The 25,124-nt window shown below is 44.8% G+C and overlaps 1 protein-coding gene across 1 annotated transcript in view; it reads left to right on the top strand.

Annotated features, from left to right (window-relative positions):
• Positions 1–24,482, top strand: part of bpifcl (BPI fold containing family C, like) — a 29,056-nt gene extending 4,574 nt beyond the window's left edge. Inside the window, exons 3-16 of the mRNA XM_056268451.1 lie at positions 2,131–2,242; positions 2,450–2,578; positions 15,101–15,253; positions 15,372–15,435; positions 15,533–15,593; positions 15,944–16,035; positions 16,474–16,650; positions 16,839–16,898; positions 17,120–17,287; positions 17,472–17,536; positions 23,731–23,773; positions 23,868–23,931; positions 24,066–24,142; positions 24,275–24,482. Of these exons, the coding sequence (XP_056124426.1) occupies positions 2,131–2,242; positions 2,450–2,578; positions 15,101–15,253; positions 15,372–15,435; positions 15,533–15,593; positions 15,944–16,035; positions 16,474–16,650; positions 16,839–16,898; positions 17,120–17,287; positions 17,472–17,536; positions 23,731–23,773; positions 23,868–23,931; positions 24,066–24,142; positions 24,275–24,322 (1,313 nt within the window). The 3' untranslated portion in view covers positions 24,323–24,482. The remainder of the gene's footprint in view (positions 1–2,130; positions 2,243–2,449; positions 2,579–15,100; positions 15,254–15,371; positions 15,436–15,532; positions 15,594–15,943; positions 16,036–16,473; positions 16,651–16,838; positions 16,899–17,119; positions 17,288–17,471; positions 17,537–23,730; positions 23,774–23,867; positions 23,932–24,065; positions 24,143–24,274) is intronic.
• Positions 24,483–25,124: the final 642 nt, after the last annotated feature.

The raw sequence follows: 25,124 nt of genomic DNA, 5'->3' as shown, positions 1-25,124 counted from the left end.
GACATAGTGGTCAATATACAATATACAATATCCACGACGACACAACGTTCGATAATGCAACCGATTATTTTCATCAGTGGTTGTATATCAAGCAGAGATACGTTTGTGTGCATTATGTTTTGTGATTTCACCAGAACGAATAGAGAGTATCCGCAACGGATTGAAGCGCGCGTCCGAGTGAAGACACACGAGAAAACACTGTATCCGCGCCACTGATCGCAGGGGCAACGAGCACTTTGATCACTTGATTTAAAAAACACGTATCATGTACAGTTTTTGATGTATTAATATTTAGTAAAACACATATCAGTGACATGATGGGTTTTAACTTAATTCAGGAGATTTTGGGTAACTGCACAACTGACAGTTGACTTTGATCGCACCGCCAACGGTGTGTGTGTGTGTGTGTGTGTGTAACCATAGCGACAAAACGACCAACTTTCGGATCCTGCACTTAAGCCTATAATTTCGTTTTTTAAAAACATAATTATGTATTTAAAAGTTGGAGAATGGATTCATTTGGAGACTTCGAAATCGGCAGAGATAGGCAGGCAATGCAAAACAAAATCTTACATTGGGAAATAGTGGGGGAGACAAAACTTATTACATAATTGTTATTATCAGGGGTGCACATAACTTTTTCAGTGAGTTACTCAGGTGAGTACCAGGAGCTGGTGTTTGGTACTCACCCCATATGTAGCCTGGTCTTAATAAGTGCAGTCCTCCTCAGTGTAGAAGCTGTCAATCATGATGTCACATTCCCGGTTTTATAGCATCAAATAACTAACTAAAGACCAAACTTATTTTAAAAAACGAACACTTAAATTTACATCAGCGTGAATAAAACTACCTAAAATGACAGAAAACATCTTTGGAAATAATTATTTTGAAGTGTAATTTGATTGTTTAGTTTCCATCGCGTTCATTAGACTTCATGGTGAGGATTTTGAACAACTCACTGTCAGCGGTATTTTGTAAGTCAAAAATAGTCGATCTCCGAATGCAACTTAACAGGGAGGAGAGTAAAGATGGAAAGCTCCTAAAGCTTAGTTCCATTAAAAATTCACGGATAATTTGTTGTTTTGTCATAAGTAAAAAACAATATTGACCTTGTATTTGAAAAAGGATCCTCATAAGAAACAATACTAAAATTCAGAGTCAGTTCATTCGCATTCGGAGATCGACTATTTTTGACTGACAAAATGCCGGTGTTACTGTTCCGGCGGACACAGCTACAGTGAGTTGTTCAAAATCTTTCTTTTTAGTAAACTCTGTGTACACAAACAATGTTCTCAATGCTGGAGTTCATGTCCCCTGGTGATACTTTGAGCAAAGTTTCATGTTGTGTCGAGCCTTCTTAGTGTTTTAAAAATAGCAATTTTTGTTGCTATCATATACGTGCCCCTAGCTCTCCGAAAACGAAAATACGGTCAAACTTAAAAGTGGCGTTTCCATTCTAATTATGCTTTAAAACGAAAGTTTGCCTCGGGTAGATTAACAAAAAGACCCTAGGTTGCATTTTGGCGACAGTTACGCAAAGGCGCGTAGTAACAGAAGTGGCATTACGCATTCCTGATTTATGTCGCGCATGCGTACCTGCGTACCAGTTATGTGCACCCCTGGTTATTATAATGAATATTGTCATTATATTTCTCGACTTGGTCTCAGTCTTGGTCTCGACTTGGTCTGTCTCGGTCTTGGTCTTGTCTTGGTCTCGATACCCTCTGGTCTTGGTAGTGTCTTGGTCTCGGTTTAGGCGGTCTTGACTACAAGTCTAGGGGATAGTGAGGAGATGTTTGCTGAATGTGACAAAAAATGTTTTGGCCTAAAAAACGCTTGACATCGCTTAGAGCACCTTTAGTGTGGAAATTTTGGCAAAATTACCCTTTTTAGAAAGGAGAAAAAAGGCCAAAGCCCATTTTCTCTGTTTTCTCTGGTCATGTAACAGATTTTATAAATAAATAAATAAAATCACCTTTCTCCTGCTCAGGCAGCCAAGATTTATTAAAAACTCACATTGCCAGCAGTGAATTAACCCTTTGAAAATCCATGAAATCTTGTATATTTGAATCACAAGGATGCTAAAGAGGTGATATGTGCTTCTGTATCTGCTTCTGTACATGTGTTCAGTGTCTCAGATGCTGTCTGTCCAAATACAAAGCAAACTGAAGAGTGCTGAACTCCCAGAGGTCCAGGGTGGGGTGGACATCAAGATCGGCACTGTACATTACGTCTTATCAAAGTCAGTTCGCTAACAAACAATCAAACGAAATGCACTAATTCAAATGTTCTTAATTTTTTCTTGATACTAAATGCATTTATTTAAACACAAATACATGAAATTCAGTCAGTAGTTCTTATATTCATCACATGTAATACACAGTTATTTTAACTGCGTTTACATGAATATATTCCATAAATGTTGAAGTGTGTGTGTGTGTGTTTCCAGCATGCGGGTTGTGCAGTGCAGCATGCCAGACCCAACACTGGTGTTTGTGGAGGGAACAGGTGTATCTGTGGAGGTCACTCAACTCACACTAGCCGTCACTGGCAGATGGGCAACACGGTTCGGCATAATGTAAGTGCCCCAGTGAACCATGGGAAGGAGACAGCAATCAAAGTTTCGCCTGACCTGATCTTGGAAACAAAAAACATTTTTCTTAAACCTTACTACACAATCTCATGATCTTAGTTGATCAGAAGGACCATGCACTCACTGATGCCTCTTTGGGCTTCAAGTCAAATAAACCCCAACAAGGGTGATCAAGAACCCGACGTAAAGTGGTAACACCCGGTGGTTTATTTATATCCCACTAATTACACAGCTATTTGACTTATACGTAAATAATTCAGTTCAGTCTTTATTGTCCCACTCGGGGAAATTTGATTTGCAGTAGGGTTAAAAAACAAACATACATGAGACATAAACAAAGATAAGAACAGCCGTTATATACAACCTTTTTTGTTTGTGTAAAAATTGTTGATATGATAGCCTCAACAATCTGTAATTTTGAGCAATCGCTCAGGCTCAGAACAAATTTAGGGCATTAATTGCCGTAGGTGCAAAAGAAAATTTGTATCTATTAGTTTTTATTTTGGGCAGTCTGTATCTTCTCCCAGAGGGGAGAAGAACAAATTCCTCCCACAGAGGGTGGTCAGAACTGGCTATGATAGTCTGAGCCTTACGTATAACTTGTCTTTTATAGATGTCTGCCAAGGAAAGCTGTTTAATTCCAATTATTTTGCTGGCTACTTTAATAATGTTAAATAATTTATTTTTGCTTTGCACCGTAAGATTTCCGTACCAAGCTATACAACAAAAATTCAAAATGGATTCGATAAAAGATTGATAAAATAGAGTCATCAGAGTTTTGTCCACATTAAAAGTATTCAGTCTGCGCAGAAAATGAAGCCTCTGTAGACCCTTCTTATAGATAGCAGAAGTGTTAAGGTCAAAGTTCAAATTTTTGTCAATTACTGTTCCTAGGTATTTGTAACACTCCACTGTCTCAATAGGTGAGCCCTTGATTATTGTTGAAGAGGTAAAGTGAAGAGTTTTTCTGAAGTCTATGACCATGTTTTTGGTTTTAATGACAGTTAACTTTAAGAAGTGGTGGTCACACCAATCAACGAAATCGTTCAAAACAGGCCCATGGTCGACCTCACCATCCTGGAGCAAACTGACTAATACTGTGTCGTCCGCAAACTTCAGAAGAACCCTATTATTGTAGTGACTCCTACAGTCATTTGTATATAGAAGATACAATAGTGGGGACAGGACACACCCCTGGGGTGAGCCTGTAGATGACAATCGCTTCTGAGATAGAACGCCATTAACGCTAACTGACTGGGGCCTACATGTTAAAAAATCCAGTACCCATTTTACTATACCTGGATCAAGGTTAAAAATAGACACAAGTTTCCTTACTAAAAGGTGTGTTTGGATTGTGTTAAATGCTGATGAAAAATCAACAAATAAAAGCCTTGCATGGGTTTTTTTCCCCTCAAGATGCTTATACAGAAGATTAAGTAGGGTAGTGGTAGCATCGTCTACTCCTCTGTTAACCTGATATGCAAACTGCATTGGGTCAAGCATACCATGAACCTTTTCAGACAGGATTTGCTTGACTAATCGCTCAAAAGTCTTCATCACTATTGATGTTAAGGCTACAGGCCTAAAGTCATTAAGCTCTTTTGGGTATTTGTTCTTGGCCACAGGTACAACCACAGATTCCTTCCAAAGTGTTGGGACCTTATGCTGGGAAAGTGACATGTTAAAAAGATCAGAAAAAATGTCACATAATTGATCTGCACAGACTTTTAGGATTTTACCAGTTATCCTGTCAGGGCCAGGGCTCTTTCTGATATTACATTTGTAAAACATAGATCTGACAGAATGGGCACTGATTGTAGGTTGAGAGGGGGCTGCACAATCACTCAAACCATCAAACAGATCACTCTGCGCATTTGTAAAATCATGTTCGTCATTAAAACGTAAATAAAAATCATTTAGAGCATTTGCAAGCTCTATGTTTGAGTTAAAACCGTCAATAGAGATTGATCTATTACACGTATTTTGCTGGTACGTCATGGCTTTCATGCCATCCCATACAGCTTTTAAGTTATTGCTATGAAATGTATCCTCTATTTTACTCTTATATTGGAGTTTTGCCCTTTTAATTGCATATTTTACCTCTTTTTTGGCTTCTGCCTTATCCCTCTCCTCACCATGTAAAAAAGCATTATGTTTCTTGTGCAGTGCATCCTTTACTGCTTTATCTAACCAGGGTTTATTATTTGGAAACACCGTCCAAATTGGGCAAGAACTACTGATTTGAGCAAAAAATGTATTAGCTCACTTGTAATAAACTAATAGCTTCCACAAACTTCCACAAAACTAATAGTTTCCACACTGTAGCAAACAGCTTTTATTCAATACGAGCAAACACTTAAAACAAGTCGAATATGTAATTAAAAGATAAAAGTACAGTCATCCCGTGTATTAACCTTTTCCACGCAAAAAAACATTTTGGCAAATGGGCATATATGACATTCCCATAATAAAAATAATAATATAGTAACATAATAAATAGTTATAGTTTTTGTTATTTTCACAAAAACCTTCAAAATTATGTATAATTTGTTGGAATAAGACAAAAAAAATGACTGAGCTACACCTGTTTGAAGTCGATAGAGTCAGAAAAGTCCATTTTGAGAAACATCAGGTTTTCTGAAGGTTTCAAAACAAAATCACCCAGCAACCATACCTTAAAACCCCTGGTAATAACACCAGATTTGGCACAAACCAAGTCAAAACCAATATCTATAGGAAAAAAATATATTCAACTTTTTTCCATATACCAGAATAGTTTGATTGACATTACTGAAACAGACAGTCCGACCTACTGTACGCACGGATGTAATATAATCAGTGGTGGAATGTAACGAAGTACAAATACTTTGTTCCCTATCGGTCAGTCACTACAACGTAGGTCAGACTGACCAATAGGAATCTCGCTAGAGAGGCCAATCTACTTCGAGTGAAACTAAAACAAGCCAATGCACATTGGCGTGCAATCATTTGCATCAGCTGTGCAGCCTCGCAGCGCGGGTATTTAACAGCAGCTGTTTGATTGCACACTAGCTTTTTGCTTCGGAGCCAAACGCTTCATGTTTAATTCTACAGAGTGTGACTCTACGAGCCTTCGTTGGATCTCTCATTATCCGGTGCGGGCGTTACAGCACGGCAGCACAAGCTGTCTTTTGTGTCTTCTCTCTTCTGTCTTTGTCTGTTTTTCTTGAGCAAATTCACAAAAGCTGTTGTAACAGCTGGTAAGGTGCGCAGTTGAGCGCTCAAAGGCTGTTTTCACAGCCGGTAAGACCTGCCAGCGAGAGAGAGAGACAGCGCACAGACAGGTGCACATTCCTGTCTGTGTTCGCAGTGACTGTTCCCCTGTGTGTTTCAGCACCAGAGAGAGTAGTCCCTAAAAGAGCTTACTCAGATAGAGAGCGTCTTTAAAAAAAAAAAAAAAAAAAGATGAGTTTCTATCTGTGTGTTTCTGGATGCGGTCGTTACCTGGGCTCACAGGATGGTCACAAACGCTGCCTCGTGTGTCTGGGCATTGAACACGCTGAGGCTGCGTTTGTGGATGAGTCATGTACCCATTGTGGGAAGATGACCATCGCGGAGCTACGGTCGAGACTCTTGTTCCTGCAAAGGGGCGGAGTCCCCGTGCCTCTGCCTCGATCCAATCCTCCTCAGAGGGTTGCTTCGGGCGGTGGCGCGGGTGACCTGAGGATCACGGTGAGCGCGTCTCCTTCGGGGAACCAACCCCCTAGGAGTCCTCACCCCTCTCATGCTCCGCAGCCAGTTGAGCTTCCATTGGAGAGAGCTGGACCATCCTCGAGGTGTGTACCGGTTGTCTCCTTTGGGGCTCCCAGTGAAGACCAGATGTCGATCGCTGCATCGGAGGGTGGGTCAGACTTCTCTGCGGACGACGACTCGGCACCGCTGCCTCCTTCGGGGGTGCCAGCGGTGCCTGAGACGGACCCGGAGATGATGGCCATGCTTTCCCGGGCCGCCAACGGGGTCGGGCTCGTGTGGAATCCTCCACCGTGTCCCGAACCCTCAAGGTTGGACGATTGGTATCTCGGGGTGGCGCGCGCTGGTTCTCAGCAACCCACCCCAGTGCCTTTCTTCCCGGAAGTGCATGAGGAGCTTACGGGGACGTGGACGGCACCTTTTACTGCCAGAAACCGTTTCCGGTGGCTCCTCCTCCCTCACCACCCTTGATGGCGGGGCGGCTAAGGGATACACGCGCATCCCGCCAGTGGAACGGGCCGTTGCTATGCAACTGTGCCCTAACTCCACTTGGCGTGGAGAACCGTGTCTCCCTTCCCGGGCCTGTAAGTACTCGTCGGATTTAACCGGCAAGGCTTACAAGGCCTGTGGGGAAGCTGCCTCTGCCATGCACGCCATGGCGTTGCTGCAGGTCCATCAGGCCAAGGCACTGAAGGACCTGCACGAGGGTGGTCACGATCCCCAAGGACCTCGCGCTTCGTGCGACGAAGGTGACCGCGCGGTCGGTGGGTCATGCGATGTCCACCATGGTGGTCCAGGAACGCCGTGTCTGGCTGACATGAGGGAGTCTGACAAACTCCGGTTTCTCAACTCCCCTGTGTCCCAGACCGGCCTCTTCGGCGACGCGTTCGAGAACTTCGCCCAACAGTTCTCGGCTGTACAAAAGCAGACGGAGGCCATCAGACACATCCTGCCGCGACGGCCAGCTGCTGCCTCCACCGCCTGCGGCACCTCAGTCTGCTCGTCGCCGAGGGCGTCCTCCTGCGTCTGCCCCTGCTCCCGCGCCGCAGCAGCAGCCTCCACCTAAGCGGCGCCGTGGAGCCAGTCGCAGGCAGGGCGCCCCGTCCAGGCCCCCGCCAAGAGGGGCGGCAAAGCCAGGGGTAAGCGGCCCTAGGACGGGCGACCCAGAGATGGAAGGGACTGCTCTCCAGGAGACGATGACCGCATCGCTCCCTCCCCCGGAAGAGGGCCGGGTGGAAAATCCTTTGTTTCGTTTTGTTTGTGTTCCGCCGCTGGCCTTAAAACCACCGGTACCCAAATTTTCAATAAAAGAGCAGTTTCTACCATCTCTGGGTCCGAAGAGGACCCGGAGAGCAGTGGGGGGACAGAATCCTCACCACTCTCATCCGCCTCCTCTGTCGCCAGTGAGCAGCAGTGTGCAGTTCGAGAACGCCACCGAGCCGCCTCCTGCACCTCCTGCCCCGTGGAACCAGGTAAGTGCTGCACAGCACACACAGACCCCGCTACGGGCTAGAGACGCATTTTCGGATGCATCCGTCCCCAAGATTGGTTTGCAGTGATCGACCTGAAGGACGCGTACTTTCATGTCTCGATTCTTCCTCGACACAGGCCGTTTCTGCGCTTTGCGTTCGAGGGTCGAGCATATCAGTACAAGGTCCTGCCCTTCGGGCTGTCCCTGTCTCCCCGTGTCTTCACGAAAGTCACGGAGGGGGCCCTTGTTCCCATGAGAGAACAGGGCGTTCGCCTCCTCAACTATCTCGACGACTGGCTCATACTAGCACACTCTCGAGATCAGTTATGCGAACACAGGGACCTCGTGCTCACGCACCTCAGCCAGTTGGGCCTTCAGGTCAACTGGGAAAAGAGCAAACTCGCCCCTGTGCAGAGGATCTCTTTTCTCGGTATGGAGTTGGATTCGGTCGCACAGACAGCGCGCCTCACAGAGCAGCGCGCTCAGTCGGTGCTGAACTGCTTGAACACGTTCAAAGGCAGGACAGCGGTCCCACTGAAATTTTTTTAGAGGCTCCTGGGGCATATGGCAGCGGCAGCAGCGGTAACTCCGCTCGGCTTGCTTCATATGAGACCGCTTCAGCACTGGCTTCACGGCCGAGTCCCGAGATGGGCGTGGCGTCACGGCACTCACCGGGTAGCAATCACACCGGCCTGCCGCCAGACCTTCAGCCCGTGGTCAGACCTCTCGTTCCTTCGGGCAGGAGTCCCCTTGGAACAGGTCTCCAGGCATGCTGTGGTATTCACATATGCCTCTGCCACCGGCTGGGGTGCCACGTACAACGGGCATGCAGTGTCAGGGGTGTGGACGGCTCCCCAACTGCATTGGCACATCAATTGCCTCGAGTTGCTAGCAGTACATCTCGCTCTGAGCCGCTTGAAAAGGCCGCTACAGGGCAGGGACGTGCTGGTCCGTACGGACAACACTGCGACCGTGGCGTACATCAACCGACAAGGTGGTCTACGCCCCCGTCGCATGTCGCAACTCGCCCGCCATCTCCTCCTCTGGAGTCAGAAGCGTCTGAGGTCGCTTCGAGCCATGTATGTCCCCGGTGTGCTCAACCGTGTGGCCGACGAGCTATCACGAGCTGTGCTTCCGGGAGAATGGCGACTCCACCCCCAGGTGGTTCAGCTGATCTGGAGAGAGTTCGGAGAGGCTCAGGTAGACCTGTTTGCCTCTTCAGAGTCCTCCCACTGCCAGCTGTTTTACTCCCTGACCGAGGGAACACTCGGCACGGACGCACTGGCACACAGCTGGCCCCGGGGCCTCCGCAAATATGCGTTTCCCCCAGTGAGCCTACTTGCACAGACACTGTGCAAAGTAAGGGAGGACGAGGAGCAGGTCCTTCTGGTGGCTCCCTATTGGCCCACCCGGACTTGGTTCCCAGAACTCATGCTCCTTGGGACAGTCCCTCCCTGGCCCATTCCTCTGAGGAAGGATCTTCTGACTCAGAGACGGGGCACCCTATGGCACCCGTGTCCAGACCTCTGGAAACTCCATGTCTGGTCCCTGGACGGGACGCGGAGGTTCTAGGTGACTTACCCCCTGAGGTACTTAACACCATCACTTCAGCACGGGCGCCGTCCACGAGACGTGTTTACGCCCTGAAGTGGAACCTGTTCGTCGAGTGGTGTTCTTCTCGCCGAGAAGACCCCCGAAGATGTTCGATAGGGTCTGTGCTTTCCTTCTTGCAGCAAGGGTTGGAGCGAAGGCTGTCTCCCTCCACCCTCAAAGTACATGCTGCCGCTATTTCAGCTTATCACGACCACATAGATGGCAAAACAGTGGGGAAGCATGACCTGGTCGTCAGGTTTCTTAGGGGGGCGAGACGATTAAATCCTCCTCAACCCCCCTCCATACCCTCTTAGGACCTTTCCCTGGTGCTTCGAGCACTTCAGGATGTTCCTTTTGAGCCTCTGCAGTCAGTAGACTTAAAGCTTCTTTCCATGAAGACTTTGCTACTGGTTGCACTGGCCTCTGTCAAGAGGGTAGGAGACTTGCACGCATTTTTGGTCGACGAATCGTGCCTACAGTTCGGGCCGGGTGACAACCATGTGGTACCGAGACCCCGGCCTGGCTATGTGCCCAAGGTTCCTACCACTCCCTTCAAAGACCAGGTAGTGAACCTGCAAGCGCTGCCTTTGGAGGAGGCAGACCCAGCCCTGGCTTTGCTCTGTCCCGTTCGCGCTCTGCGTATGTACGTGGACAGAACTCAAAGCATCAGGACCTCAGACCAGCTCTTTGTCTGTTACGGAGGCCAGCAGAGGGGAAAGGCTGTCTCCAAGCAGAGGATGGCCCACTGGATTGTGGATGCCATCGCCTTGGCTTACCAAGCTCAAGGCGTGCCCTGCCCGCTCAGGTTGCATGCACACTCAACGAGAGGCCTTGCATCCTCCTGGGCGCTGGCACGTGGCTCCTCGCTAACAGATATCTGTAGAGCTGCGGGCTGGGCGACACCTAACACGCTCGCTAGATGTTATAGCCTACGTGTAGAGCCGGTCTCCTCCCGTGTTCTCACCCTAAACGGGTAGAAGCACCGAGAGGCCCGGCTCTGTCGGCTTGCTGCACCCTACTGTGCACCCTTATTGCTCCAGAGTGAAAAACCTGTTGAGTCCTCCAAAAACCCCTCGGCCCGGACATGGCGGAGCGTCCAGGTGCCAGGCCTTTATCCGCTGAAGCCTTGAGGGCCGGATCTGGGCTGGGTTCCATATGTGTGACCCTACGGGGATCCCATATGTGTTAATTTCCACGGCTGCTCCTAAGACGGAAGCCTGTGTCTTTCCCTTGGGCTAAGTCACCCACTATCTCACATGTAGTACAGCCTTCGGGCTAGTCCATATGTATTCCCCACATAACTCCTTGAAGTAAGTGGCTTCCGCAGCGTCCTCCTTCCTAACTATAGGGCACGCTTTCCCAGTGTTATCCAATAATCTCACTGTATGGGTTATTACGGAACAACAGTGACAGATACACTCTGTGTAAAGCCTCCTCCTATCGTCCTTCCAGGCAAGAAGGTGTAGAGGCTTGCACGGGGCGCTGGATGGGGTGCAGCAGCTGTGGCGCTTTGGTAGGGATTTCTATTGGTCAGTCTGACCTACGTTGTAGTGACTGACCGATAGGGAACGTCTCAGTTACATATGGTAACCCTCGTTCCCTGAGGGAGGGAACGGAGACGTAGGTCCCGTCGCCACATCTGCTGCCGCCCGCCGGGGCGGCCAGCTTTTTCAGGTTTGGCTCCTCAGCAAAAAACTAGTGTGCAATCAAACAGCTGCTTGTTAAATACCCGTGCTGCGAGGCTGCACAGCTGATGCAAATGATTGCACGCCAATGTGCATTGGCTTGTTTTAGTTTCACTCGAAGTAGATTGGCCTCTCTAGCGAGATTCCTATTGGTCAGTCTGACCTACGTCTCCGTTCCCTCCCTCAGGGAACGAGGGTTACCATATGTAACCGAGACGTTACTTTACTTAAGTACATTTTTCACATATCTTTACTTTACTTAAGTAGAATCAATAGTGCATACTTATTACTTTTACTTCGTTACATTTTGCAGCAATTATTGTACTTTCTACTCCACTACATTTCTACAACGTTCTGTTACATTTTCGTTACATTTTCTGATCAGTTTTCCCCTGCCAAAACGTCATCCTGACCGTCCGTTCGTTGCACGTTTGTCTCACCAGTAAAGTTTGGTTGCCATATCAACCCGGTCACACTAAATGCGTCTCTATAGCACGCAGTGTGTTTATCGTGCAATTTATACGCGGAAATTTGTTTTTACGTGCATAGGATACGCATGGGTAGGTTTAGTAGTGGTGTGGGGTGCGTGTGTAGCCTACTGTCTATGGTAGCCTATTATACATTTGGTTAGGATTAGTATGGCAAGCCAAGAGGTTCAGAATTACGCCATAAATGAATCGCGTTTACAGCCAAACCCCGTCAAATTAAGCTTGATGTGTATATTCCTAATTGCAAGCTTGTTCAGAAATGGTGACAAACTTAAAAAAATAACGGCTTTTCCATCATTATTGAACATCATTATAGGATTATTAGGTTGAATGAGTTAGGATTAACTGTTTTATTAATCATTAGAATATAGACATTAAGAGAATAAATTGTTATGCAAGTACTTTTACTTTTAATACTTAAAGTACATTTAAAATCAGGTACTTTTTACTTAAGTAGGGTTGTCATTGTGGTACTTCTACTTTCACTAAAGTAAACATGTCTCTGGTTATTTGTACTTTTACTTAAGTACTGAGATTCAGTACTTCCTCCACCACTGAATATAATGTTACACATCAGATGTTTTCCCCAACAGTTAACCAAACGTTCACTAAGACGAGAATGTTTGCATGAATACTTGCCAAGACAGATATTTTGAAATACTGCAATTCGATGTATATGTGTATATCGGGATTGCGCAGTGTCAGTCAGCGTGAGTAAGTTTGTTTTTTCACCTAAGCATATTCATTTGAAAATCATTTTCATTGGTTCAGACTTATGCTATCGAGAAATTACAATGAATATTCACAAAGTTGATATGCTGTGCTTTACAACGATACCAAACTTGTGCTGAGAGGAGCGCCGTCATCAATAAGTGAGCAGAGAAAAGCAGCATTTTTCATGGACAAGGGAAAGGTGCTCTTTCGGTTAACTCAGTGTTAGCGTGGCACTGGTCCAGGTGTTTCTTCAAGTTACTCGTGCTATTTCTCGATGTAGAGAGTTCCCTCGGTGTCACGCAGATTGTCCTTGACTATTACTTTCTTGTCCTTTTCTCTGACTGAACTGAAAATAATGGGAGTATGTCCAAATCACAAATGTAGAATCCGTCACTGCCGTCATCTCAACCATCGCATTCCAGCAACAGGAAATAGACACTACTTTACCGCAGATTATTTCCTCTGGTGCTGGAATGCCTTGCGGCGTTGGTAAATTATATATATATATATATATATATATTAGTGCTGTCAAACGATTAGAATATTTAATCGCGATTAATCGCATTAATGTCATAGTTAACTCGCGATTAATCGCAATTAATCGCACATTTTTATCTATTCTAAATGTCTCTTGATTTCTTTTTGTCCCATTATTTTTTCTAATTTGAATGCTCTTATCAACATGGAAAAGTGGATCGGCTTGCTTTGTGCAAATGTTTTTTATTGAAAACAACATTGGCATATACTGTGTTCAATTTCACACTAACATTCTCACTGGGAGCAAATAATCTCTCACACAATGTAACACTGTCCATCAATAAAAGGGTGAAAGAAATACTGATGAGGTCCTGATATTGACGAGGGGGCGGAGAATTCGCATCAGCTGTGTGTGTGTGTGTGTGTGTGTGTGTGTTTGGCCATCATCAAGTGGTGTTTCAGACTGGACGTGCTGCGATGATGATAGCTCAGTTCATAACGACAAAACACACAGATCATTTTGGTCTTGTCAATGGAACCATTTGGCAACTTTTTAAAAGTAAACTTTCAATTCAGAATCTTATTGGCATCCATTTCGGCGTCTCGCGCTCGTCATCCACTCAAAACGTAACGCTAACCTACTATTTGGCCGGCTCGCAACAAGTGGGTTTCCGGTCTAGCTAGATCCGGTTCTGTCAGACAGGATGCGGAATGTGCGGCGCTACGCCAGTTTTCAATTTACTTTTTGGATGCCAAAACGTTTCTATGGCCTATTTCTATTTTGACCGTGGTGTGCGCGCCGCACATGACGCGTCCTGTTGCAAAAGCATGTGAAAAAAACTACAAAGTTTGCTAGGCCAAAAAGACCGTTAATCTCGCGATAAAAAAAATGAAAAAAATGAATCGCGTTAAAATGGGTTTGCGTTAACGCCGTTAATAACGCGTTTAACTGACAGCCCTAATATATATATATATATATATATATATATAGGGTTAAAATGTGTTGTTGTAATGTGCATTACTGAGATTATAATACGTGTAATATTAGCAATATTATATCAGGACTGCGTTATATTACTGGGTTACAGAAAAAAGTAATAATTGTGTAATGCACTGACCCCAAGCTTCTCAGGGTCCTTCAGGGCATGATTGCGATGACACATACCAAGTTTCTTAACAATATGTCACTATTTTTGTAAACAATTGCATTTTATTGCAAAAAAAAAAAAAAGACCAACAGGCAAAATTGCACTGGTTGCCAGTTGCCGCTCGCATTAAATTCAAGGCACTAACGTTTGCCTACAGAACAACCACTGGCACTGCTCCCTCTTACCTAAACTCATTACTTCAGACTTATGTGCCATCCAGAAACCTGCGCTCTGCTAGCGAATGTCGTCTTGTGGTACCATCTCAAAGAGGCACAAAATCTCTTTCTCGGACCTTTACCATGGCTGTTCCCTGTTGGTGGAATGATCTGCCTAACTCAACCAGAGCTTCTGAGTCAGTAGCCACTTTCAAGAAACTGCTGAAGACGTATCTTTTTCGGCAGCACTTGATTCAGTAGAATTAACACTTTCTCTTCTATTCTTAAAAAAAAAAAAAAAAAACTGCACTAAAATTAAACTGAGAGGGGTTATAGCACTTACGTATTGTTGTCCTACTGTTAGTTTAACTGCTTCTATTGTTCTCATTTGTAAGTCGCTTTGGATAAAAGCGTCTCCTAAATGAATAAATGTAAAATGTAAATGTAAAACGGCCAACATTAGATCAACACTGGGTCTTCCAGCAAGACTACAACCCAAAGCACATCCAAGTTGGTCCAAATGTTTTTGAGGGACAAGTGGCCCCTGAAAGCCCAGATCTAAATCCTGTTAAGAAACTATAGCGGGAGCTCAAGCTTAAAGGGACAATGTGTAGGAATTTCTCACATCTTGCGGTGAAATTGTATTATATGTGCTATTATAGTTTTTCAAGATGGCGGAACGACATGGAAGCCTCCGTGGACCTACCCGTCCCATGTATATAAAGATAATAAATTCTTCGTTTACGAGGATGAGTCAGATAATTGGCAGAGGTATTTGTACACCATTAAGGACATATTTATGAATTAAAATATTGATTTTAGATAATAAAATACCGAAAAAAGTACACATTGTCCCTTTAAGGTCCATGCTCTAAAGTCATGTAATTTAGAAAAGCTGGAGCAATTTGCCAAAGAGGAATGGAAAAGATCCCTCAAGATAACTGGCAAGAATCATATCAAAGTAAAATGTTTTAAATAAGACATTTGTAATGGAAAGGAGTTGATTGTTTATGTAATATGATTGTCTCTTTTCTTCTATGATTGCAGCCATGACAGCGGCTCATTTGATCTGACTGTGAACAATATCAACATCTACACCCTCCTGCAGTTAGGAGATGATGCTGGCCGTCTCTCCATCACCACTGTTCAGTGTAGTGCTAATGTAGGAGGTGTGGATATTCACTTCCATGGAGGAGCCAGGTAAGACCAGCATTAACAAAGCATAAACAACTGATGATACCTGAAGATACACGCAACTACTGTGAATATCTCTTATGACTACCACCAATGGAGCATTTCTATTCTTTCTATTCTGCAGCATTATTTTCCAGCCATTTGTAAGTGCTTTCAGTGGACAAATAATAGACAAGATACGTGAGCAGGTTTGTCATTTTTTCAAAAACAAATTAGCCAACACTATTATCTGCTACTGGTGATATTTCTCATTATGTCTTGGTTTGTCATTATTATTTATTTCAGATTTGCCCGGCAATTCAACAAGCAATAAATGGATTAGAGACAACTCTACAGGAAATTCCTGGTACTGGCACAAAATATGTCTCAAAATATATTGTGCATAAAGAATACTATTTTTAGGACCAATATAATACATTTTTTTTTGCATTGTGACATTATTTTTCATAATCATTAAGGTAAATGTGATTAATTATTATTAAAAAGGCCAAATTTCTTGAATTTGATGTGAACATTTTTGTGAGATTCACCCTACTGTGGGTTATTTTTTGAACTATTGCTACTTAATGACATTAATGTTGTTGACGTGATTGTGAATACAAAATCGTTGGAAAACTACTTATAAAACTACAGCACGCATTACATTCCTCTTCATTAGATGACTACAGTAATCATGCTCAAATTAATTCTTTCTAGTTAACATACCTGTGGGTCCGTATCTATATCTGAGCATCCCTCTCACATCCTCCCCGGCTGTGAAAGACCAAAGCTTTGGGTTAGATATTAAGGTAAGCAATTCAGCATTTATCATAGTGATTAAAGCCAGGCATACACTGTGCGATTTCAGCATTTATTTGGTTAAATACCAACTCTCACTGTACGAGTAAATCGCATTAGATGTAAAGCCAAAGCTCACGATCTACGCGAGCCGACCGTGGAGCTGCGACTTAAAATATCCATTTCGTGTCGGGTGAAGGGAAAAGGCACTGAGTTTAGGGCAATCAGTTCATAGCTCTGCTTCAACTGTGCGATACCCTCACAAGACTCAAAAAAAGGGTGACATACAGCTCAGGAATCGGCTCAGATTAAGTTTGAAAATGCCCAGTGTATGCCCTGCTTAACACTTTATTGCCATAAATCAAATTCATGCAGTTACAACAGGGGTGTCCAATCCAGCTCCTGGAGGGCCACTGTTGAGCTAATCAAGGCTGTTGTTCCTGAGACAGGGAGAGTTTTACAGCCGCAGTTCTCCGTCTGAACCGCCGTTCTCTGCAAGCGTGTTTGACGTGCCGTATGCAGAAAACTACATGCTTTCGATGGCGGCCTCTGAGTTCTTAGTAAATTCAGCAGCGTATGCGTTCCTCAGCTCTGGGGCTCTTCAAATCAACATCAGAGATGACATGGTGAGGAAATACAACAAAATACATACTATTACCATATCTTATGAATGAAACTATACAGCATTTGTGTCGGAAGAGTTCTGTATATTACACTCTTACACTCGTTATAGACTTACAAGGAATCATGCCCTCTTATAGATTTAAAATATAGATTTAGCTATTAAGTCACTCATTCATCTCATTCAATGTAGATACCAAAGAGTTCTCCAATCCATCTGAACACCAGTCAGTTTGGTGCCTTCGTTCCACAGGTCAGTGTGTGTACAGGTCGTGACATTGAATTGAAAAAGTATTTTGTTTAATGCCAACCAATAAATAACTAGAGAATATGACTATGTTTGCATTTACTGACCAGTCATGAATCTCATGTGTATTTTCATGTCTAAAACGTGTCTGTTCCATGTTATTTTAATGTAAAATCAAGTTGTTATCCAGATGAATAATGTGCTTTCTTTACAAATGATTTGTTCAGCTACGCACATTGTATCCCAACATGGAGATGCAGGTGCTGTTATACGCCAGTGAGACGCCTCTATTCTCCTTCAGTTCAGGGGCGATAGAGATTCATGTACCGGCTGCAGCAAAGTTCTCCGCTGTTAAACCTGATGGTGCGCTGGTGCCTCTCTTCACACTGGATGTGGTGAGTTTCGTGTTTGGATACACAAATTATGCACAAAAACATTGTATAAAACATGGAGCCAAGACCTTCTATACGCTGTAAAGTAAACACTACAAACCATGTGTTCACCAAATGTATTCATGAAAAAGGAAACAGCAATTCAGCTTATAATGAACTTCAGTGTTGTTCTCTCACTCCTCTGCAGGACGGCAGCTTCGGTGGAAGTGCTCGGATTGACACAAACCTGACTGGAGCTTTCCAAATGAAAAAGTGAGTTTCACTGATATTTGTCCAGTAAAATGAGCTTCATTTTTAGTTGCGTTTTCATTTCAATCATGCATTTCAGTTTTATGTGACGCTTTAGATTACAGCCCAGAGAGTACTGTGTAAGTAAAACGTCTCAGGTTACTACTGTAACCATAGTTCCCTGAGAAAGGGAACGAGACGATGCGTCACTTGACGCTTTGGGAACGCCCCCAGCGTGAATGCGTCTGAGCATCAATGTCAACTAGTCCAATGGAAAGAATGAGCGTCACGGGCGGGTGACGTCATGACCAGGAAGGCATAAGAGCACATCCGGTGAAACGCGGCATTAGCTTCAAAAAGTCGAAGCAAGCCGATCACAGGGATGCAGGAAGTATGGCAGGGTGACGCATCGTCTCGTTCCCTTTCTCAGGGAACTATGGTTACAGTAGTAACCTGAGACGTTCCCTTTCGAGGGAACTCGCGATGCGTCACTTGACGCTTTGGGAACGAGAATACCCAAAACGCCAGAATTCCAAGTACCTGAGTGTCAGTCTGTTGGAACTAAGCACTAAGCACCTGAGAACCCGGGGCAGCATCCAGGTCCAAACTGTAAAACCTGACGAATGTGAGCGGTGAAGACCAGCCTGCCGCATCACAAACGTCTTGGAGAGAAACCCCAAATAACAAGGCTTTAGAGGCCGCCATACCCCTCGTTGAGTGAGCTCTGACCACCAAGGGACACGGATGGTCAGAGTACTCGTATGCATGTGAAATAGCCTCGACTATCCACTTACTAACCGTCTGTTAAGAAGCAGGAAGACCCTTCTTAGGTGATCCAAAGCAAATAAATAACTGGTCGGACTTCCTCATTGAAGATGTCCGATGAACATAAGTATCCAGTGCTCGCACTGGACACAAGAGGTTCAGCCTTTCCTGGTCCGCAGATGTAAAAGGAGGACAGAAACCTGCAGCACAATAGGCCTCGGAATAATGGTAGGCACATTTGGAACATATCCATGTTTCGGGTAAGAATGCCTTGGCCATCCCCGGTGCACTCAAGGCAGGTGGGGACCGAAAGGGCCTGAAGGTCTGACTCTAATAGGGACGAAATAGCTAGCAGAAAATAGTCTTAAAAGAAAGGAACTTCTCTGAGACCAAATCTAAGGGCTCGAAGGGAGCCCCAGATAGGCCTTCTAGAACTATTGCAAGGTCCCAAGCCAGCACCCTAGTGCAAGTTGCAGGCCTCAGCCTCAAAGTGCCACGAAGGAAACGAGTGATCAGGGGGTCTCGACCCAAAAATGTACTACCCACCAGGGCGTGGAAAGCCGCAATGGCCGCCACGTATACCTTAAGCGTGGAAGGACATAGACCTGATACAAAGCGTTCTTGCAGAAACTCGAATACTGTGTTTACTGAACAGTTAACCGGATCCCACTGACGCTGGTAACACCAAGAAGTGAAAAACTCTCGAAATAGCGAATATAGTTTCCTCGTAGCGACAACCTCGGTTGAGAGACCACTCTCTATGAGTTGGGCCCCCTCAGAGGCCAAACCCACAGTTTCCAAATCCCCTGCCGGGGGTGCAATATTGCATCCCCTGCCTGAGACGGAAGGTCTCTCCTGATAGGGACCTCCAAGGGAGGTCCGTCGAGGAGAAAAATTAGGTCCGCAAACCAAATTCAGCTCGGCCAGGGTGGTGCTACTAAATAGGCTTATTCCATTCTGGCGGAATCACTCCAGAACTCCTGGGAGCAGAGCAACAGGGGGAAATGCGTACAGACGTAGCCTCAGCCACGTCTGCACCATAGCAACCAGCCCCGAGGGGACTGGTTGAGTGAGGGATAACCAGAGTGGACAGTGCGTCGTATGCTGAGACGAGAACAAATCCACTTCTGCCTGGCCATAAAACTCCCATATTTGCTCCACCGCCTCGGGGTGGAGTCCCCTGGCCTCAGCCCCTGCCTCGACAGGGTGTCTGCTCCAATATTCTGGCCCCCCTGGAATATACACTGCCCTCAGACAGCGTAATTTCCTGAGGGACCAAAATAATAGGCCACCAACGTCTTGTCTGTGGGTCAAGAACCAGAGTTTCCTCCATATAACCAAGGCGCGGGAATACTGCCGCGTGATCTTGATCGTACGGAGTGGGTTTCCCCTCAGGGAGAACCCTCTGGTCCTGAGCCACCACTGTAAAGGTCTCACGTACAGCAGGTCAAAGGGTATCACATTGAACGCTGCTGCCCTGAGGCCTAACAGTCACTGTTTCAGAACAACACATGATGGCCCCTCAGGTCTGGGAGGAACTGTCTCAACGCATTGAAGACAGCCATCATCTCCAGGCAATTGATGTGCCACGAAAGATGATGACTTTTCCACAGACCCTGAACCGAGCGGCCTTCCATTACCGCTCCCCAGCCGGTGAGGGAAGCATCTGTCGAAATAGTAACACGATGGCAAAGAGCTCCCAATACCGGACCTTGGGTTAAGAACCAATGTTTCCTCCATATAATTAAGGCACGAAGGCACCGCCGCGTGACCTTGATCATACGAAGTGGGTTTCCCCTCGGGGAGAACCCTCTGGTCCTGAGCCACCACTGTAAAGGTCTCATGTACAGCAGGCCAAAAGGTATCACGTTGGACGCTGCCGCCAAAAGACCCAACAGTCTCTCGAACTGTTTTACAGTGCGTGACTGGCCTAGCTTTAGCTCTTTGGTGGCTGTCAGGATAGCAGCTACACGAACGGGCGATAGAGTGGCCCGCATCGTCACTGAATCCCATACCACACCAAGGAAAGTGGTTCTCTGTACTGGAGAAAGCACACTCTTCTTGGCATTGAGCCTCAACCCCAACATCTGCATATGAGCGAGAACGACACCTCGGTGCCGAACCGCTAACTGTTCTGATTCCGCTAGAATCAGCCAGTCATCTATGCAATTCAGAATGCGTATACACTGCAGCCTGGCGGGGCCAGAGCTGCGTCTATACACTTCGTGAATGTGCGGGGTGATAGAGCTAGACCGAAAGGAAGTGCCTGATACTGGTGTTCTTTGCCCCAAAGAAAACCTCAGGAACCTCCTGTGCTGAGGGAGGATGGAGATATGGAAGTATACGTCTTTTAGATCTATCGTGACAAACCAGTCCTCGGATCTGATTTGAGTCACGATCTGTTTGAGTGTCAGCATCTTGGACTTGAGTTCCAGCACCAAACACTCCAACAGACGAAGATCTAGTAAGTGACGCTGCTCTCCATCCTTGTTTGGAACAATGAGATAACGACTGTAAAGACCCGACGCAATGTCGGGTGAGTACACCTGCTCTATAGCTTTCTTTGCTAACAGGGCCTTTACCCCTTGCTCCATTACCAGAGAGATTACCATTACCCATAGAGATATATTTGGCAGTAGCTTCCGCGCTGCCAGAAAATCTACCAAGGGAACCAGCCCCTCGAGGCTGGCCTCTGGTGTAATAAAGACAGCCAGTTTGGGGACCTGAAACATACTGGCAGGAACCACCCGAACTGACTGTTTTCGAACCCCCCTCAGAGGGCGCGAGTCCGACGCAATGTCGAGTTGACGCTGCGCCAGAAGCTCGCTGGAGAACGCTGCGCCCCGAAGCACCAAGGGTGGCGGGGTTGGCAGAACGGTCCCCTGAGGGCACAGAGATGGAAAGGGCACCGTATAATGAGGTGTACACCATTCCACCCCGGTTGGGGCTGCCCTCACCGGTCTGACGCCGTGGCGCCAGACCTTTTCTTTTGAGCCGCAGCCTTCTCAGCATGAAGAACGGTCCTCGGATCCGGCTTCTGCTTTGAAGACTTTGGCTGCTGTGTTGTGTATGAGAAACTAGCCGGCTGGAGCTGCTCACGCCCAGCAGCCCCAGTGGGTTGGACATAGCGAGGGAGAGATTATCTTGTATCTTTCTCCATGATTCCCATCAAATTGAGCCAGAGGTGTCTCTCAGTGACCACATTTCTTTGGCTGCCATCCCTGAGAGATAAATCTGAGGCCCGACGGAGTTCTCAAACCCCATCGGGCCAAACTCCCTCACTTCTGTCCAAATACCACAGCAGGTCAGCCTGATATGCTTGCAGCACTGCTATAGTGTGCAAGCAGGCTCGTGCTAGACCCACTGCCATATATGCTTTTCCCACTAGATTAAAAAATAGTTTTCTTTAATGGTTTAGTGAGAGAAGCCGACGGCTTCAGGGACGAGACTGAACCGGGAGACATAGCTCGCAAGTGTCTGTTCTACCCGGGGTATTGCCCCATAGCCATACTCTCTTAACCCCCAAATATCTGAATATACATGAATGTGTGGCTAAAAAATGAGTAAGGCTTTTTCCATGATCTAGACAGCTCGCTGTGCAGATCGGGAAAAATGGAAGGCCCCGTGATGGAGGTGGAAAAATAGAGGGAAGGAAACTCGTTCAATTTATTTTAAGGACGAGTGCCCCATTATTTCTGCTGGCCATTAAATATTTAATTTATCTACAGCCTTAGTAAACACCTCCACCAGCTTATTGTTATATATATATTTTTTTATATACATTCTTTATATATATACACTTTATTTTATATATAATATATAAACTATCATATATATATATATATAGGCTATATATAATTCTCATACGCTGGGGAAGAGATGGCAAATCCACTTCCCCCATGATTGTGTACACTTTCAATGCCCAGCACATCTACCTCCTCGGAGGTAGAGCACTGAAGCATTGATTTCTCTCCCCGGGCGGAAGAGACCGCAGCGCGGGCTTCCGAGACCGGAGAGAGAGCACTGGATCCCTCGTGGAAAGGGAGGAGATAAGATCCGCGGACCCGTCTCCAACCCCGTAACGAGATCCTATTCGCGATCCACAGGAATGCATTCTCCGCGCTGCCTCGGCAGACGCGTGTCCTGCACCCCGAGGATCGCGAGCCTGGCCACTTTCCTCGAAAAGTGACAGGCGGGAGTGGAGCATGCGAAGCGAAAGCGCTTCTCACAATGTTGCAATCAGCCCCCTCGGAGGCTGATACCGCATGCTCCACTCCCAAACAAACTACGCAAAGCTCGTGTGTGTCCCCACCCGTTAAATAACGCGGGCAGGGAGAAGCACAGAGTTTGTAAAGTTGTTTCGCCATAACTCTTCCCAATAATATCGAACAGACAACAATAAATAGACAGAGACAGAGTAACACAGATCGCTTGCTGAGACACAGAAGCTAATGCCGCGTTTCACCGGATGTGCTCTTATGCCTTCCTGGTCATGACGTCACCCGCCCGTGACGCTCATTCTTTCCATTGGACTAGTTGACATTGATGCTCAGACGCATTCACGCTGGGGGCGTTCCCAAAGCGTCAAGTGACGCATCGCGAGTGACGAATATACAGCGTACCTTTCTGCAATTATAACATACGTAAGTGTAGGTATAAGTGATTACCTTATAATATAATTCATGGATAATTAACTAATTATTTCTACTGTAATTATTTTAGAACTAAGGGGCACTTATTCTTCTATTATCATACAACAATCTTACATTTGGGAACAATTTATTAAGAACATACTGCGTAGCTTCTGGTTATAATAGGGTACTAATACGTAAAGGCGTTTTTAAAATTACGGGGTACATAGTGCATTTTTACAGAAATTATACAGGCATTTATACAGTAATTTTTTGATAGCAAAAGTGCACTGATTAAGTTTGGGCTTCTGTGTTTAAGGCAAGTAAAAAAATTATATTTTCATTTTTTTATTCTATCTTTCGATTTGTTTCACTCTCTCTCTCTCTCATTTATATTTATAAAATATACTGCTTATGTTAAATTATGTTAAAATATAATGAGTGCTAAGAATGATGCAGTATATTTTAACATGGTAACTGGATAACCCTTATTTCTATTTTTTTCCTTTCGATAAGAATGCTAGACATTTAATTAAATCCAGCATGATTACTATTGCAGCTGCCATGATTAAATAATCTGCGTTGATCAACAGTCTTGCACTGGTGTATTCATCTCTATTGCACAATAAAGTACAAAATGAGTTGATGAGCTTTTTCAGCAAAAGCTCAAACTTACACTATCGTTTTGTAGCAAAATGACCTCTTATATGTCAACATTTGGTTACTTAATGCATGAATCTTTTAAGGCCAAGATATCTAAAAAGAAAAAGTGTACATTTTCTGAAACTCTACATCATGTTTTGCCCTGAATGCTGCATCAAGTTTAACGCTGACTCTCGGATCATCTGAGATTGGTGATTTCAAGGTGAGACCAGACAGTGATGATTCATGTCAAATGTTAACTTCAGTAGATCGGCATTATGAGATGTTTTATCTTTGTCTAATCATTCAATGTACAGACTGACTCACTCGAGCAAATGGCAGTGATGGCAGTGAAGATGTTTGTACTTCCAAAACTAAATGGTAAAAAATCTCTTAATTTTGTAATATTGCATTTATTACAAACTTGCAACCAAAAAAGCAAGTTCTGAAAACTATAGACTTTGCAAAATATCTGGTAACTGATAATTAACACCTTATTCTACTTTGCATTTTAGCGGCCCTGAAGGCTGGCTTTCTCTTACCCACACTGCAAGGCTTTAGTTTGATCAATTCTCAATTGCTTATAAAAAATGTGAGTACTTTTAAATGTTAAACCATTGAATGTTTGTATTCTGAAATGTATAGGGTTTGGATTTTGTTTGATATTGCATAATTGTTGGATAACACAGTCATACAGTCTGAATTTGTTTGTGACTTTTTTCAGGGCTTTGTGGCCATTTTTACTGATGTCCAGGAGTCAGGACTCCTCTAAGCTCCACACATGAACTGCACAGAATAGCAAATAACTGTACAACTGCAGAATTGTTTTCAGTGTAAGAATTATATAATCATTACTTGAAATGACCATACAAATTGATCAAATTTGACAATGCTATTTTTACACACAATATTATGTACAAACTTTTTGCCACTCATCCATGCAAATACTCTACATGGTATTTTCTACAGATTACTGTGAAAAAAAGAAAGAAAAAAAATCCCTATAATAATCTGGCTTGCATGGAAGGCTGGCATGATGTCTTTTAGCTATGAGCTTGAGTTTGTGTGAAAGCTTATTAAAAAATATATAATCATAAGCCATCCAACATTCATGTTATTTCACTACACCATTAAAGGTTTTGAAGCCTTTTGGGTATGACCAAGGCGCTATATATATATATATATATATATATATATATATATATATATATATATATATATATTGTGTGTGTGTGTGTGGTACTCCTGAAAAGAAGTATATAAAGTTATAGAAAGAACAACGCTAATGTGTATTTACCATGAGTGAAGCACATCACGGGCGCGCCCCCTTACAAAGCGTGAGATGGCGTCAGCACACAGGTAGGCCTCCCTTTAAGGCGAGTCGGCGAAAGTGGCCCTCCAAAAGCAGAATTGGACACCTCTGTTTTAACAAGAGCCTGGAAGACAGCCGGGGCGTCGGACAGGCCAAAGGGCAGTCCTTGGTATTCAAAGTGTCTTGTGGGAGTGTAAAAGGGCCCCTATTATGCTCATTTAGAGGTTAATAATTATAAATAAAATTTTCTTGCTATATACAT

Source organism: Rhinichthys klamathensis, unplaced genomic scaffold (genome assembly GCF_029890125.1).
Source record: "Rhinichthys klamathensis goyatoka isolate OS25496 unplaced genomic scaffold, OSU_Roscu_1.1 h1tg000272l_1, whole genome shotgun sequence".
Lineage (NCBI taxonomy): Eukaryota > Metazoa > Chordata > Actinopteri > Cypriniformes > Leuciscidae > Rhinichthys > Rhinichthys klamathensis.
This window is presented reverse-complemented; position numbering and strand designations above follow the sequence as displayed.